Here is a 16,562-nt window from a genome sequence, read left to right on the forward strand (position 1 = left end):
CAAAACATAAGAACATACAGAAAAAGCGAAAATGAAACGGAATCGAAAAAAGGCCGAATCAAAATCACCAATACGAGTAATGGACGGGATTTACGCGTACTCATGTCCCTCAATGGCGCTGGCCTTCTATGGCCTGTCGATTGTGGTAGAAAGCCAACGATGTTGTGTCATGCTTGCCTGGGATTAGTAACTAAATAATGGTCGCCACTTACCGGTCAAGTTTGAGTTCGAGCCCTTCTTGCCCCGGCTACTGAGGCTGGACGCTTCGCTCAGATCAACCGAGCCCGACTCGACGTGAATCGTTTTCGGTCGCGGCCGGCTCAACTTCTGAGTGCGCATCTTTGCCGCCGGTGTCGGTGTCGTTTGATGTATCTGCTGCTGATACTGCTGGTGCTTGATCTGTAGCTCACGATCGATTGTCTTTCCCTGCAACGGAACGCGAATAAGTTACCACCATGGCCAACGCTACTGGGCTCCGCTCCGGGGCCATACTTCTCTCTCCGCTTCTTCGATAGCTTTCTTGATTTTGTGCGCCTCCAGGATGGCCTGTCGGCGGGCAAACTGTTCTTCCTTCTTACGGGCACGCTCTTCCTCCTTCTCGCGCTCCTTCTCGCGCCGCTGCATGGCTTCGATTTCTTTGCGCGCTTTTGCCTCCTCGGCCTGCTGTCGTCGCTGCAGCGACAGAAGCATAATTTTCTCCTTCTTGCGTTCCATCTCATCCACGGAGTTCTACGAAAGGGGGAAAACAGAAACACTGAGTTGATGCATCTCTTCTCAAACATAAGATTGACGAGCATTACCTGATCGGTCGCAACATCGATCACTATTTTCGCATTCCGATCCGTTTCACTGCCGTACCCGTCGCTACTGTTGTTGTGGCTTCCATAGTGGCCATTGTTCATGATGGCGACATCCGCATCCAGCGTGTGGCGCCGGTCCCCAGCACCGTCCATCATCTGATGCATCATCAGAGCGGCCTGCGTAGACGCTGCGCTGTTGCCGCTGCCGGTGACGTTCACCTTGTGCATCACCGGCTCGAACGGCGACGAACCACTGTTGTCCGCGATGATGCTCTTCCGCATGTGCGCAGCGTTGTGTTCCTCGTTGAAGTTGGCCGAGAAACTGCTGGCCGTCTTGACACTGAACGTACCGAAATTGTTGGCATTGGTTTCTACTTTACGGCACGCGATCGCGACCCGGGCACGCAGCAAGACGACGCATAGCAGCACACACGGAAGCAAGGAAAAAGAGAAAAGAAAGTTAATTTTTACGATGACCAGCGTGCATCCACGAGGGGGTGTTCCGTTTTCCCTTCGTATTCTGTTTTCCGTTGCGCATGACTAACTGCCACCGCCTAAGACTAGACCTAGGTTGTTTTTCTCCACCAACACCTCGTTTCGAGGGGTAAGGCGTCGATTGCCGGAAGACAATCAAACGTTTCGGCCATTGAAGCGCCGATTATCGCCGAGGGGCACGGAAATGTCAAAAGCCAACCGAAAACTCGAAACGATCGCCACTTTTCACGCCTCAACGATCACATACCTCGCGACGACGAGGTCTTATCGCCCAGACTGTCTCGCCGTTTCTCGCCATCGACCGACTCGACACCAGCGAGTGGTTTGTCCTTCTTTGGCGAGCGCTTCGTCCGGAGCGGTGGTTTTGGTCTTTTCGGTTGCTCGTTATCAAACGAGATGTAGAACCCTTTCTCGTTCACGTCGTCTTGCGGGTCCTGCGAAGGGGATGCAACGAGAGACGTAAGGAAATTTGCGCTCAAACGAAAACGAGCTCGGTGCCACTTACATGGAAACTGTTCGAGTTTAGGCTCGGCCTCGTGGGTGATGGTATTCTGTAAGTACGGTTACCGCTTGTTATGTTCAGTTTACTTAGGTGCTTGTCCAGATCCTGTACGTTGCCCCCAACGCCACCACCACTCGTCCTGTGTGCTCCCGGACCCTTGATGCTGCCGTAGAGTGCATCCAGCTGTTGTTGCTGGTGCTGCTGCTGGCGTAAGCTGTAACTATCGTTGGCAGCGCCCTTCGATGTGTTGATCTCGACATCGCCCGAATCTTCGTCGCCGATGAAGGAGATACTCTGAGGGGCCATATCATCGATCGGTGGCGACAGTGGCATGCTGCGGTTATCGCGATAGTCATGGTGCACCGCACCACCCGCTGCGGACGGGCTGTTACCGTTGCTGCTGATCATCATCTGAGAGATTTGGTTGCGCACCTTGTTGTGCTGGGGGCTGGCGGTCGACTGGCCAACCATATGATGGGGATGATGCACTTCGAACAGGTTCTGGAATGACTGTTGACTACCGCCGCTGCCGCCGCTTCCTACGCGGCCACCGCCACCGCCGTACCCACTGTCACCGTCGCCGTTGTGGTGGAGTGAGAAGCCTCCACTCGGGGCGGGAGATTTGTTGTAACCCTTCGACGCCGGTCCATGGTTCCAGGCGTTTACATCAACCATACTGTTTGAGCCACCACCAGGAATGATCGGTGACGCACCGGCACCGACGACTCCGGCCGCTACGGCCGACTGCGCCCACGTTCGACGCTGTGGCGCTTGTGGTGGAGTCGAACCACTGTCGTGCAAGAAAAACTGTCCACCGCCGTGAGGCGCCTGTTGTGGATCCTTCAACTCCTGCTGCTGCCCGTGGTGATGCTGTTGTTGCTGATACGGATCCCGGTAGTGGTTTGAGTCCTGGTGGTAGAACTGATGCTGCTGCTGCTGCTGCTGCTGTTGATGCTGCTGATGGTGTTGGTCCATGTTCAGGTAGGAATTCGACGAGTACTGATGACTCTCTTTGCCCATGGTCCGGTACTGACCATTCTGATCACCGATCAGCTGTGTTTGGCTATGTTCGCGGCTGTACACCAGGTTGTTGGGATGATGGGGCGGCGTCTGGTGGGTGGGTCCATAGTTGGGCTGCATGTGATTCTGCTGCTGCGGCGATGCCTGTATGTACTGGCCCTGCTCGTTCACGTACTGCATCGTGTGCTGCGAAAGGTAGGGATCGCGACTAGGCGGACGCATTCCGTAGTTGATCGGAGACGATTGCTGCTGCGGTAGATGAGGACTAGAGCCGAACAGCGGGCCGGTGTTCATTGGCCGGTAGGTCGACGCCGGGATGCTTTGCTGGGAACCATATTGCTGCAATGGTCGAAAGATAAGTTAGTCGACACGATTCCAATCAATCCCTTCAATCATCCTCTTTTCTAGCTTATAATACGCAAACAGTGAACGTGACGAAAAGGTACTAGCAACATGTCTGGCGCAAAATACAAAGTGGTCGTCATGAATGGTTATCACACGTTTGAACGTTTAAGCTTCTGTGAGGTATCATAATTTAGGACCGATCTCAATGCTAAGACAGTTCATTTACCTGATTAAGCAGATTGGCTATCTGCTGCGCATGCAGTAGCTGCTGGGCCTGTAGCGTTTGCGCTTGAATCTGATTCTGCTGATGCGTGAGACGCTGTATGTCCGCCTGAATATCGTGCAAGTTGTTGTTCATTTTCGAAATGCTTTGCTGTTTTATGTATGTGTTGTGTTTTGGCATTTATTTTGGTAAATGTTGGTATGATCGGTTGTGTTGTTAGCGAAGAAAATGAAGCGCAACAGGATATGCCGGAGCCGGAGACGCCGGTGGGGAGTTGTTGATGCAGCGTGAGGATCGATGATAGCGGTTAGTAGTAATGCCAATCAAGGAAGATGCACAGCACACGTCATGACGGTTGGAACAGATTCGTTTTGAGTTTGATAATTTAGAGCGCAAAAGCGAGAGCGCGAGAAAAAGAGACAGAGAAAGAATAATGGAAGAAAAACGGAGAATGAGCGATTGTGTGAATTTTGTTAGCGAATATTACAAAATGTTAAAAAGGAGGAAATGGCATTAACAAGGTGGCGATTGTTAAATCGTACTCTCGGACTAGCAAACAACCAAAACAAACAACATAAAGTATTAATAAAGGATCACGTTATTTACTTGATACTGCTCCAGGTCCATGTTCTCCAGATCGGGAGTCTTCTTCGGTTCGATTATTTGTGCATTCCACTTTTGCTCATACTTGCTGCTGCTGTGGTCATCCAAATCCTAATTATACGCGTTGTATCATTACCATTATTCGGTAAAAAACACACACAAAGATAATGATAATTACAATTAGTTGCTGCACCCTTCGCACTTGAAATGTTGTTGAAAGTATCCCCTATACGTTTTAAGAGGCGAATTTTGAAACTTAACATTAAAATAAGCCCATGCACTGGAAGATCTTATATTAATGACTTATTAATAATGTTAGTGATCGCTTTTGTTACGTCTCTAAAGGCCCAATTGAAAAATATGCTTTGCTAAACGGGGAGTTAAACGAAAAACATGTTATGTAAAAAGTAAGAAACACCCACATGTGGTTCGGAACTACGCACAAACAGTACCTTGAGAGAGCAGGGCCGTTCCGCCTTTTCTACTACACCACCATGATGATGATCATCATCCTCTACTACCGTAGCCCCATCATCGATCGATTCTTTTGAGGTGGATTCCGGTTCACCGGGGACATTACTGCCACTTTTACTCTGCACAACGGCAAATTTTGGTCCCGTGACCAACAACGAACGGGCACGTGGGGGATATATGGAAGCGAAGGTTTTTTGGCATTTCGATATCGGTGAGCAATACATATATATACACGGTGATGTCACGGGTCACCGTCGGTGGTGTTGATGGTGGAATGGTGGTGGTGAAGGAATAATGCCTCAACGTGTACCCGCAGGTCGGTTTGGGTGGGTCGATTGTTGGGTTGTTTGATTTTGCATACAGGCGCAGCGCAGCAAAAAGGACGAAATGAAAGAAAATAAACGTAATAGTAGTTGAGAGCATGATCATGACTTGATTCTTTCACATCTTGTACCGACTGAAATTATGATATTAAACGCACACTGGTTGGCCGGTGCTTCACACAATCTAACCACGATGCGCAGAACACAGCCTGTGTCGAAACGGAGTGTGTTTGTAACAATAAAATGAGCGGTAAAGGTAAAGCGAAAACAGCAGATAAATGGTATGGATCTGCAAACTAATGTGTGGTAGCAATAGTAAAGGGCGTGATGCGTATTGTTGCCAAAATGAAAACAATTTGCAATCGATAAAGCAGCATAGCAACGACAACCGAGTGAACTCGAACACAGAAAACTCAAGTGATGGGTTCTGAGACACGGGAACAGTGGGAAATGTTGCAAGGGAACGCTTCGAACGCAACGCATTATCGTGTTTCTCCACCAAAGAAGAACAGCATCTTCACTGTACGAAAACTAGCCCAACCTACATGGTGCAGATAACTACAATTAGTCACAACGTGATTTGTACATTTCTAATAGTGTGGCCAATTTGGCAAGGGCGTGATCGCACGGGTGTGTGCCAGCTACAAACTTGGAACCGAGAAGAAAAGAGTTAGCAACATAGGAATTCACTCCAAGACACTGAGAGCCTACCGTACATAATAATCAACACAAATACGGGGCGGGCGCCGCGTGAGCTGCCAGTACTACTGTCTACGTCTACTCCGATCCCATCGACCAAGGGTCTTTAACCCAAAAGTGACAAACCATCTTCCGCTATCTACACACCAGCTCTCTCACGCGGGACACCACCTTTTGCATTAGTCAACGCCCGTTTCCCCACCATTCTCGGTTCCAGTGCGATCCCCTCACCTTGTTAATAGCTTGTAAGAATGCCTGTTTGCCAACCGTTTGCAACTGCTTCGACCAGGCCGATTCGACGCGCCGTTTTTCCTGCTCGATCAAACGACGCTTCTCTTCCAATTTTAGCTTAATCGTTGAGATTTTCGTGGCATCTTCCAGCGGTTGATTGTCATCTACAATTGAATAGTCGACATTAACCGGTGGCCGCTCAGAAAATAACTCGAACCCGGTGTCACTTACCAACATCGTCCATTTTCTGCACGCTTATGGCCTGCTGCTGCCAGGTGGTAGTATTGTTTGGCAGTGTTGCGAAGGAAGTCTTGCGGCGAGGGGTGAGCTCCACATCAGCAGCAGCGGCGGCGGAGGCGGCTGCAGCCATTCCCCCAACAACGTTTGGCGCCATCGTCGAGCTAGCATCTCCATCGACAAGATCTCGCTCAACCGACCCACCACGACCGCTCGTCGAACCATGGCCACTGGCGCCGCTGCCGCTGGAATGTAGGGTGGTGCTGTTGTGACGCCGCAACGTGCCACTGCCGGGTGGCTTTTCCGTGTCACGATCTTGCTTCTCGTTGCCCGAATCCGTATCGTACCCGAACTGAATCGAGCCTCGAGCATCGGCCAACGAGGATCGAGCCGGGACGACCGGTTCAATCGACGTGAGGCTTGTGTTGGAAATTTTGCGCTCCCGCTCGAAACGGCCCACGGTGTTGAGCTGATCCTGAGATCCTCCAAAGTTTTCGATCGTCAGCTGCGAATCATCGCTGAACGAATTCCTGCGCGACCGTCGCCCTGTAGAGAGAGACGCATATACACGATCATCAAACGGCAGAGGGGGCGGCAGTGGCACATTGGTTAGAAAAAAAGCTTTCACGGGAATTTGGAAATATTTAACGGCAAACAAGTGAAAAGCAAAAACACTATCGCTGACTATCCAAACTGAACCAAGCGAGCGAAGCGCACTCATGAAGTTAGTGAAGATGAGCTATGGAAGGACAAAAATCGACGTGGCCTTACCTGAGAAGCTGGGTTTGCGCGACTCTTCCCAGTTGCTTGGCCGACCAGCCGGGATGCTATCACCTAGAAGCACCACGAGAAGTGTTTTGAAAACGTAGAAAATACACCGATTTAACAACTGATCCAGCCCGAACCGATTGAACAGGGCCATTGCAGCCACCACTCTGCCAATCCGGAGAGACGATCGTGACTCGGCGGCGTTTCGCAGTGTTCTGCTTTTGGCGCAAGTTACTGCCCCGAGCTTCTTCGAACGGTTCTTGCCCCCTTTCTTTTTTTTCCTCAAAACTCAAACGCTACCCCGGGCCATCCACTCATCCACTCAAAAGCCATCACAAAGCGCCATATCGTCCCCTCTCCAAGCTGATCACCGAACCGCAACGACATCCAGAACTAACGGATCTCGCGACGCGACGCTGTCCCTTTTCGTCGGCCAGTCGCCAGTCTTATTCTTTGCACTTCTTTGCACTGACCAAAACGTCGCAACAACAACAACAACGGAGCCGGACACAGTTTTCCCCCGTGGGGCCGACGAACCACCACCAGACACAATTGGAAGTCGTCACGAATGGGCCCACTTCCGCACACTAACTGGCAGGGCCAGCTTGGCGTGCATTATTGGGTGGTGCCAACCGCAACCGTTCGACCACAGGTGGTCGAAGCACCGCCGTGCAGTACAAGGAGACGGCGCGACGGCCCCTACGACTGGCCGCTCGAGTAGTAGGTAGGTGGAACTTCACGTTTGGGTGCATTGTTTTTCTTCTCTATTTTCGATACAGTTTTTCACCGCATGAAATGGTTCAGTGAAGGTGAAATGGCAAGCAGAGCGAGAGAGGGAGACGCGGAGAGAAGAAACCGTATGTGGCTCGAACGCATGCCGTGGTCAGTTGGCAGGTCCTCGGATAATTTAGCGAAAATGTAGGGGTGTACTGGGTAATAGTTTTATGTTTGTGCCACTCTCTTCGCGCTCTTAGGCGCATTTTATTATATTCCGCTGTCTCGCGCCGTGTGGCACTGGCTGGGAGCTCACCGGGGCGCTCTACAAGCGGCAATTAGCAAGGCAGGCTGCTGGGGCGATCCACTTTCCCATTTTGGCGCAAGAAGCTAGCAGCACCGGACGGCCGCAAAAGGGCGAAACCTCATTTCGTTTGCAGCGATTGAAATGATAGCAAAACGTATTCTGCTCACCTCATACTTTATTCTAAAACCATCCAACTCGCCACGCTTCGCTGTAATCGGCGCGCACGGGTGCATAAGTTGGTGCGAAAACGAAAATCGTTTGTTCGCCGGTATGTTACGGTTGGCGGAGATCACGCCGTGCTTGAACCCCTTCATGATGATTGAGAGGTCATAAAAGAGACATGGAACGAAATCGAAACTACAACAGTACGCGGCCCAGGAGGTAAGATGCGTAGCAGCGGTGTGTCATAAAGGAAAACTAATCAAAAATGTGTAATTTTGCAGAGAGAGAGAGAAAGAGAGCGATAAGCGATCAACGCGGCGTGCCATTTTCGTAAAACTTGAGAGAGTACGCACAGAGAAAATGGATGCGCAATGGATTCGATGATGCGTGGTTCCAATGGCTCCCCTATTACGCTCTTATGGGCAATCCTCAATGGGAAAACGGGGCCGTTCATTGGCCACTTTTGCTGTGTTGGAAGTTTCTAGACGACTCTTATTAAGAAATTGTCAGCCAGTGGCAGATGGGCGATAAAAGCTGGCGAATTTCCAGCCTCGAAAACGTTGTTTTTCAATCCGTATGGGTGTGATTGCGCCGGTCGGAATGGTGCGGAAATAAAACTCAACGGCAAAAGAAGCTGAATGTATGTTTGGCGGCAAGTGCCTCTTGCTATAAGAACCTATATTACGCAAGTGTGCTAGTTTGTCTCCTAATTCGCAATCGAAAGCAACGAATTCAGAAAACGAAACGCGATAGAACAGAAAAATGGAACCATAAGAAAACGGTGTCCATTGCACCATCTACATACCTCGTTCTTCCGCTTTGGAATCGTTGTTGGTTTTCTCCTTGGCTTGTCGTATCCTGGCCGGCACCAGCGGTTCGTGCATCGATGACAACGTTGGCACTCCTTTGCTTCTGTGTACCACGAATCCTAAAAGCATAAACGTATTAGATAACAGTGCAAAGCAGTTTACCTTCCGTCGCATACCTTCATCAGGATCCGCCTGATACGGTGACTGATGTTGCGGCTGCGGCTGTGGCTGCTGCTGTTGGTACAACTGGTGCGGTTGATGCTGTTCCGGTGTTTCCCGACTCGCAATGTGCTTCCTGAGTGTGCTGGCCGATGGCGACCGATTGACTGCGCGGTAGGTTCGGTTGGTGCGAGGAATATTGTAAAAAGAAGTGGCGTTAGAAAAGTGAAGCACTTCACACCCGATCATTTCTGCTCCATTTTGGCGCGCACAAACACACAATCTACTACCATCCGTTATGTCTAACACGCAGTGAAACCAAACACAATCCGGTTGAAGAAGACAGAGAACGATAAGTAAAGCAAAAGGGAACAACACAACACGAAATCAACAGAAAATCATCGGCAACAGAAATGGTTAAAACTAAGACGGATAAATGATTACTTTAAGCACTAAATGAACGGGGCGACTGGGTCTGGAAAGAGGTCAGCAAAGAATATGGCGAACAGTGCGATGAAACGAAAGCAAGTAGCGTACAAGAAAAGCCAAAGAATGCATGCAAAAAGCCAAGCTTCGGGGTGCAGAGATGCAGTTTGATTCACTTCTGGCCTGCCAAACTAATCAACATTTAACCGCGTAAGCTCAGCGGGGAGGAGCAATAATCGCTCTAAATACGGAGCCGTTTAAAGCCTATCTACCAATGAACCGAAAATTGGGCTCCACATCTCTGGGGGGAGAGAGTAATTTTAAAGTATTTCAACCGGCACCCAAATCAGGCACACGCACGTGCGCCTCTCATCGGTCCGACCACCGTCGCCCATCGGAAGTACCATCACCCCTGCTCTCCGCCGATCGAAAGCAAACATCCGCAAGTTTCACTCCCGGGTCCGGTCAAAAAGTAGCGGATCGATGAAAGTGAAATGAACTACGATTTTCCATCGCGCGGCGAATGATCTTCTTTCTTTCTTCCTTTCTCGATCTCGGTCTCCGGTTGCTCCGGTGATTTCCGGCAGTACGGGTTTGGCACATATGCGCGTTCCCGCTCTGTCTCGGAAGGCCACAGCTGAAGACCGGGGTTAGAAGATTGGGCGGAGCAGAAGACGCTCGATCTCGAAAACTCTTTCTCGCTGGCGGGGGTACTTCTGTGGGGCGAGAAACCCGGTGTTTGTGTGGAGCGCCGGCGTCTGCCCAATTTTCCTATTACGAGGGGCCACTTTTCAAATTAGACCAAAATTTCCAAACTGTAATTGAAGTGCGTGCGTAAGTACGTGCCGGTGCTTAGAATGGAGCGGCGTTCAAAGCTAATGAGCTCAAAGAGCCTGAAAAGCATCCACTTATTCAGTGATGCATATACTAGCGACTAAAGCATTCAGAGCGAAGTACCTAAACCAATCGCGTATCTTTGGTTTCGCAAGTTGGCACACATTCCGGAAGCCCATTTCTGGCGCCCGCAATAAACGATCACCCACAAGCCAGTTGCCGAAAATGGACATTCAGCAACCAAGAAACCTGTGGCCTGGAGATCGTTAATGACCCGCGGGCAAAAGATAAATAAACCCGCCGCTCGCTCACCACGAGATGGCGGAAGTGTCGAATTGGCTCGTTTTGAAAGTCTATTGGGCGGGATTGTTTTTGCGATTCCCATATTGGCCTGGAATGCGCTCACAAAGAAACACCGGAGGAATGCACACAAAGCAAAACTCTACGGCACAGGGCTCGGTGTCGTTGTAAAACGCACCAAATTGGTGACGTTTACGAAATCGGTCGCGCCCACCGCGAACAGAGGGAAAACGGTTCTTTTTCCCTCCCATTTTCCCGGGCGAGCGGAGCGGGTTGCTTGTCCCGCGATCTCTTCCGCGCACCGTTGCATTGAAGAATTCGCCGGTGATCTGGAGGAGGGAAACAGCAACCCTGTTATTGTGGTGGTCCGTAATCATCAGCGAGCCAGGTCAGATCTCGCGCGCGAAAACTTAACTCTTTGCCCGATTTCTCAAATTTATCTTCAAACAAAAAACGACACAGCGAACTGCAAAATTTGCCGTTGCGGCAGTGACATTCGTGCGACGATGCGAGGCCCCAATTTGGAAGGCGTGGAGAAAACAGCTTTCCACCTGACCGACGACGCGGTCTCCCAATTTGACTATTGGACCGTCGTTGTTGGAAGTCGTTGAAAGTGATCGTGTTGGCAAGAAATGCGAATCGAACGCGGGCCGCGAACGAACACTAGTGGAAGGTGTTCACAAAATTGTACACCTTCCCTTTGACCGCTCTACCTCGGGAGGGGCCCTCGGAACACGCGTGTCTCGGCACCGGATGTGATACATTTCGATCCGATCCGTGATCTGTCCGAAAACAAAACCGGGGAAATGGGAACGAGAAATTGCCGCAAAATGTGTTTCATTGTAGGCAGGAAAACGGCAAGCGATCATCTCCAGTTCCCTGGGCTCCGTAGGCCCGGTAAAAGCCGGAAACAATGAACAAGAACCGCATTGCATTGCTGCGCATTCCTTTCCTTGTACACAGATTGACACGTTTTGTGGCCCCAAAAAGGGTGTTGTTGTACGAACTGAACAACGGTTCGCACCTGGAGAGCATTAAAATTCTTCCATGTTGCTCCAAATTGCGGAGACCGACACAAACGCCACGGGGATCGGTGTGACGGAGCAAACGAAAAATCAGGCATATTTAAGCCCCCGCCATTCGAAGAGGTGATTTTCTCAGCTCTTGCCACATGCAACATGAGAAACAGTCGCTGCTTTCTGCATAAAGTACAATAAAAAATAAGTTTATGTCATACAATTAGGAGAAAACGATTTCGAAACAAAATCGAGTTTAATGTTTGAATTCAGTTGCGCAACACACTGTTAACGCAATCAATTGGCTGTTCACAGTTGGGTTGTTGGCCCCTGGTGTCTTTGGAGGTTTGTTTCACTTCTGACTCATCTCCCAACTCCCAGGCGTGTTTCATTTTCCCGCCTAATGCCACCCGTGCAGCTGCTGTTTGAAAAGAGGAACTGTCAAAGGTCTATTGCTCGCTTGTGGCGCAGGAAGGCAATTTGTTCACTCTGGCGCATCACACCGATCGCGTAAGGCGGAAGCACACGTTTCTCTACGCATTTGTTGAACACGATTAACAGGTATACAACATGACGCTTGGGGGCCCCGGGGGCGATGGCTGATTTTTCGAGCATCAATAAACACTCCGCGTGTGGATTAAGACAACACAGTAAACATGACACCCGGGGAAGCAAACGGACACAAAAAGTGCGTTTTACAAACCACCGATAACGGCCAGAGGAGAAAGTGATTAAAAGCAATGCACCACCCCCCAAAGGCGATGCGGATGAAACGATCGATGTAAGGAAATGTAGCTACATCGCGCGCTTTACGCACAGGCAGGTGGACGGGCTCATGCAAAGGATTTTCTCTCTACGATAAGCGATAAAATCGAAAACATTTCTAAATCAACAACGAAACAGACGAGAAACAAAATGGCGTTTATGCTTATGGCTCCATCAGAGAAAAGTATATAGGATGAGATGCTCACTACGTTGAACGATACAAATGAAAAACAAATGAAACACAAATGAAAACTACACAACAAATAGAGTTAATGAAGAAAACAATATAGGCGAAACATAAAAGATGAAATGTTGCAAAGGAGTAAACTGAACTGAAAAAGTTAACTGTAAAGAGAGCCCTACTAAACAAGCAAATTAAAAAGAGCAAACGACAATCTCTTAAATGAACAAAATAACGAATGCAAAAACAAATCTAGTACATCGTTGCGGTGTGTAGTTTTTTTAGATTTTGAACGGGACTTTGTTTTGGGTTGAAAGTAGTTAAAGAAATAGTATTAGACCTTGAAATGGCGGTCGATTAATGGCACCATTGCCAGTACCGCCACCGCCGCCGCCACCACCACCACTACTGCTGGTGCCGCTACCGCCGCTGCTACCCGGTGGCGAATCGAGCCCGGGGCGCAAATCGGGAATGGCCGCGATCGTCGGTTGATTCGCGAAACCCCTGCGATGGGCAATGCCGTGCTCATTGGTAGCGCCGGCTCCGGCTGCGTCTGGTGCGCGCGGGTCACGGGAGAGACATACGAGAAGTGTTGGAAATTCAGTTTTAGTCCGTGGTTTCAGATGGGAAAATGAAGGGGAAATTTCCGAAGAAGAAGCATCCTACAGGATACTTTTGGGACCGATGCAAAGAAGAAGAGAACGAACGGCGGAAAAACGATCGAACCACATTCGTCGTGAGCCATTTGTACCACGTGCGAAAATTCGCCAAATAGCGGACACCAAAAGTTCAGCAAGACCCCGAGAGACTAGAGTACAGCTTTTGGTGGCAAATATAGTATGCCCAGAAAGGGAACCGTGAGAGCAAACAAATGTGATGCGCATGAAGAGAATGGCGTGAATGCTGCTGGCGACAGGCCAATTTCGTACGAATGAGGATGGTGTGTCTAGGAAACACGATGCCGATATGGTGGTGATGATGGTTTGCCCTTTTCGCTGTATTTGGTGTGATGGTAATTGAATGAAAATTAAGAATTTACAGAACGAAAAACGAAACCCAACACAGTCATCTCGAACAGAAGATTTTCTTTCGCGCCTCATATTTATAGAAAGCTGTACAGACTGTAGGCTGTATGTTATGATAAAAAAGCGTACAACCATAACAACTGAGCCAAAATTATCACAATATGTAATAAAGTAAAAGAATGATAATGATAGTAGTTCAACGAAATACAATCATATAAGAGCGAAAGTTCAGATAACTATTTATGAGTGAGTTGGAGTTTCTATGATAAAACTTGCGAATCAAGAGAGGTACACTCTCCGAAAGAAGTCACAATGGTAGTGGTGTACCTACTAACAACTTCAAAGTAGAGAACCCGTTGTTTTACAAATTTGCTCATTGTTGTTCCATTTTTACGTGCGCGGACCTATCATTACCGCCTGTCTAATGAGGGAAGCGCTAACTTTGGAATGTGCGTGGTTGCCGAATTGAAGGTTTACTCTACTTGAAAGCCGCCAATACAACGACTAAGGGCACGTTCAGCTGATAACACCCACCTTTTTTTTAGGAAAAAGGAACTAAGATAGAGTACAGGCAGTCAAGAAACCTACGGACACCATCGGAGGGAAATGATTGGAAGGAATAGAAATGTTAACGCAAGATGCGGCAGTAAACCGAAAGAAATGTCTGGGAATATGGACAAAGCTACAGATAGATGTGAAGAAACAAACAACCAAACCTGACCAAGGCGCGTGAACATTCAAACCCAAAACCATAATAAGCTGCCGGAGTGTTATCGTAAAAATAATAACCAACACTAGTAGTCAATAATCAATCCACATTTTCCACACCCAGGAAGAAGAAACCGAACGAAAACGTTTAATTGACTCCGTTTAGTATCATAAAAAGCAATAAAAACACAAAAGATAAAGAGGTGGCGGACCGACCCGATCCGTGATTTCTTAATAACTTGTTTGTTTTCCACGAAACACCTGATAAATCCGAATTTATGGGCCATCAAAAGCAAAGGTAACGCGCATCGCGGGCGGACACGTGTAAATGGATTGATAATGCAATAATTTGGAGGCGATTTGATGAATGTGGCGATAATGTTGCTGGATTCAGATTTGACATCCTATCAGACGGGCATATCGATGTTCCGCGGATGATGAATGGCGAAAGTCGATTTAGGATTGCGCAAACGGCCGTGTTATCGTGCGTTGCACACTTTGAATCGACCAACGGAGAAGCGGACGCGCTGCCGTGAACTTACCTGTGGGCTGCTGCTCCATGCCCGGATAGCAGACACATTTGGCCGGATGGATTTCGAAAAGGTTGAACAAGTCCGCCAGCAGCACGACCAGGTTGGGTTTCATTGAACTGTGAGAAGAGAAGCAAATGTTTGCAAAATTATCCAATCTTATCGGTGGTTTGCATTAAAGATTCCCGGTCCCCGAACGGGGGGCCAGACACTTACCCCCGCATGTAGGTGATGTCCTCTGGTGACATGTGAAACACGCTGTATGGCAAACTTCGCTCGGAAAAGTTACTAACTATCAGAATATTGTGAATTGAATCCTGTGGGGCGACATGGGTGACATGATAAATAAAACATTTGAATAAGCAAAGGTTGACATTTGTATTCAATCGGTCGCAGCATAGATCGGTGCGCACAACAAACAACGGAAAACGGATGTTTCTCAGGCCCGGTATGGCCATAACCACTTATTCTTTTCTTGGGGTTATCTACACCGCGTTACGTAACTTTACCTTCCATAAAAGGTAGGTGGCTTGGCTGGCGCAACCGATAGAATACAATCTGTTCTTCCATCGAAGAAAGGGTACATATGGACACGCATTTTACACTCACCTCAATGGTTGGTACGTGGTTGAATTTAACGCTATGCCAAGGAACTAGTTTGGGACAGTAGTACGAGATTAGATAAGCCAAACAAACGCCGTCACACAGTTCCCGAAAGTCTCGTACAGGTGGAACGTCCGGGCTCTGATGCCGTTGACCCTGTTTTCGGGGAGGAGGAACGCCCAAGAATGAGTTAAAAAGCAAATCTTCTAGATCTCATAAGAAGTGAAACAATCCCAGGACGGCGATTATGATCTATTTGCTCTATAAATCACTGCCGAAACTGAGGGTAAACTTACGTATTCGTCTAGCGCTCCGCTGCCTCCATTGGCCGCCACTTCGTAGTCGATGCGCTTCTTCAGCGCACCGATCACATGCGAAATCCAATTCAGTAAGGCAGGTTCATGATGCTGAACGGTTGGCGCTACACTACGGCCCGAAATTCTGTAGGTTGGAAGAAACGACCCAAACGACGAGGAAAGCGGATTAGCCAACTTCGGAACTAACGTCGCACAGCTTGCGGAGCGTTTCATCCGCCTCGCGGAAGTTAGGTAAAAATGAGAAGCACATGACGGAGCAGAATCAGTGCAAGTTTGCTGGTGGAACGAAAGCTACGACCTTGCTTTGACATGGGCCCGGTTTATTGATCGTAGCGAAGGTTCGTGGGATCGCCTTTTTTTCGCTACCGATGAGATGTTTCGCAGAAGAGCAAAGATCAATATAAAACAAGAGTAGTTAAATGGCACGAAGAACCTTGCCGGTGCTAGGTAGAGGCACCGGCGCAACAGTACGTCGTAGAAACCTGCTTTCGTCCTCCTAAATTACGGTCACACAGCGAGAGAGATTCACAATGGTCTCTTTCTGGAGAGACTTCTCGAATCGTGTGCAAAAATCGTCGTGGGTTTAACCTTGCCAGCTTGATACCTGCACGGGCTGGGTCTTCTATCGCTCCACGACCGTAATCTTATTCAGCGCCTTGAAATTGAGTCCATTTAAAAAGAACCCGCCACGGTCGGGGCCTCTCGGATGCGTCGGCGTTCACAATCCCCACACTGCCGCCAGTGGCCTGCTCTGACCACTGGATTATTGACAAGAAAACTGGTTTATGCCCCACAAACTGAGAAGCACAGGTTTGTCGTCATCTCAGCAACCATGTGGCGGAATCGCGGAAGAAACGTTCTCAACTGTGAAAGATAAAACTGTGGATGTGAACCTTTTCGAATCCATGCTACGCACAGCGCGGTAATTAGACGAACCACACAGCACAAGGCGCAGCTAAACCTTACAGTTACTAGTTACCCACTGT

The 16,562-nt window shown here is 48.9% G+C and overlaps 1 protein-coding gene across 1 annotated transcript in view; it reads right to left on the minus strand.

The window, feature by feature from the left end:
• LOC131206497 (patronin) overlaps positions 1–16,562 on the minus strand; it is a 38,064-nt gene that overhangs the window by 6,681 nt on the left and 14,821 nt on the right. Inside the window, exons 4-21 of the mRNA XM_058199066.1 lie at positions 15,556–15,700; positions 15,266–15,415; positions 14,873–14,973; positions 14,669–14,775; positions 12,734–12,946; positions 8,889–9,038; positions 8,709–8,831; positions 6,724–6,786; positions 5,947–6,498; positions 5,716–5,879; positions 4,441–4,581; positions 3,992–4,099; positions 3,389–3,535; positions 1,801–3,156; positions 1,543–1,729; positions 801–1,174; positions 493–729; positions 213–426 (exon numbers count right to left, since the gene is read on the minus strand). Coding sequence (XP_058055049.1) covers positions 213–426; positions 493–729; positions 801–1,174; positions 1,543–1,729; positions 1,801–3,156; positions 3,389–3,535; positions 3,992–4,099; positions 4,441–4,581; positions 5,716–5,879; positions 5,947–6,498; positions 6,724–6,786; positions 8,709–8,831; positions 8,889–9,038; positions 12,734–12,946; positions 14,669–14,775; positions 14,873–14,973; positions 15,266–15,415; positions 15,556–15,700 — 4,532 coding nt within the window. The remainder of the gene's footprint in view (positions 1–212; positions 427–492; positions 730–800; positions 1,175–1,542; positions 1,730–1,800; positions 3,157–3,388; positions 3,536–3,991; positions 4,100–4,440; positions 4,582–5,715; positions 5,880–5,946; positions 6,499–6,723; positions 6,787–8,708; positions 8,832–8,888; positions 9,039–12,733; positions 12,947–14,668; positions 14,776–14,872; positions 14,974–15,265; positions 15,416–15,555; positions 15,701–16,562) is intronic.

Source organism: Anopheles bellator, chromosome 1 (assembly GCF_943735745.2).
Source record: "Anopheles bellator chromosome 1, idAnoBellAS_SP24_06.2, whole genome shotgun sequence".
In the NCBI taxonomy this organism is placed as follows: domain Eukaryota; kingdom Metazoa; phylum Arthropoda; class Insecta; order Diptera; family Culicidae; genus Anopheles; species Anopheles bellator.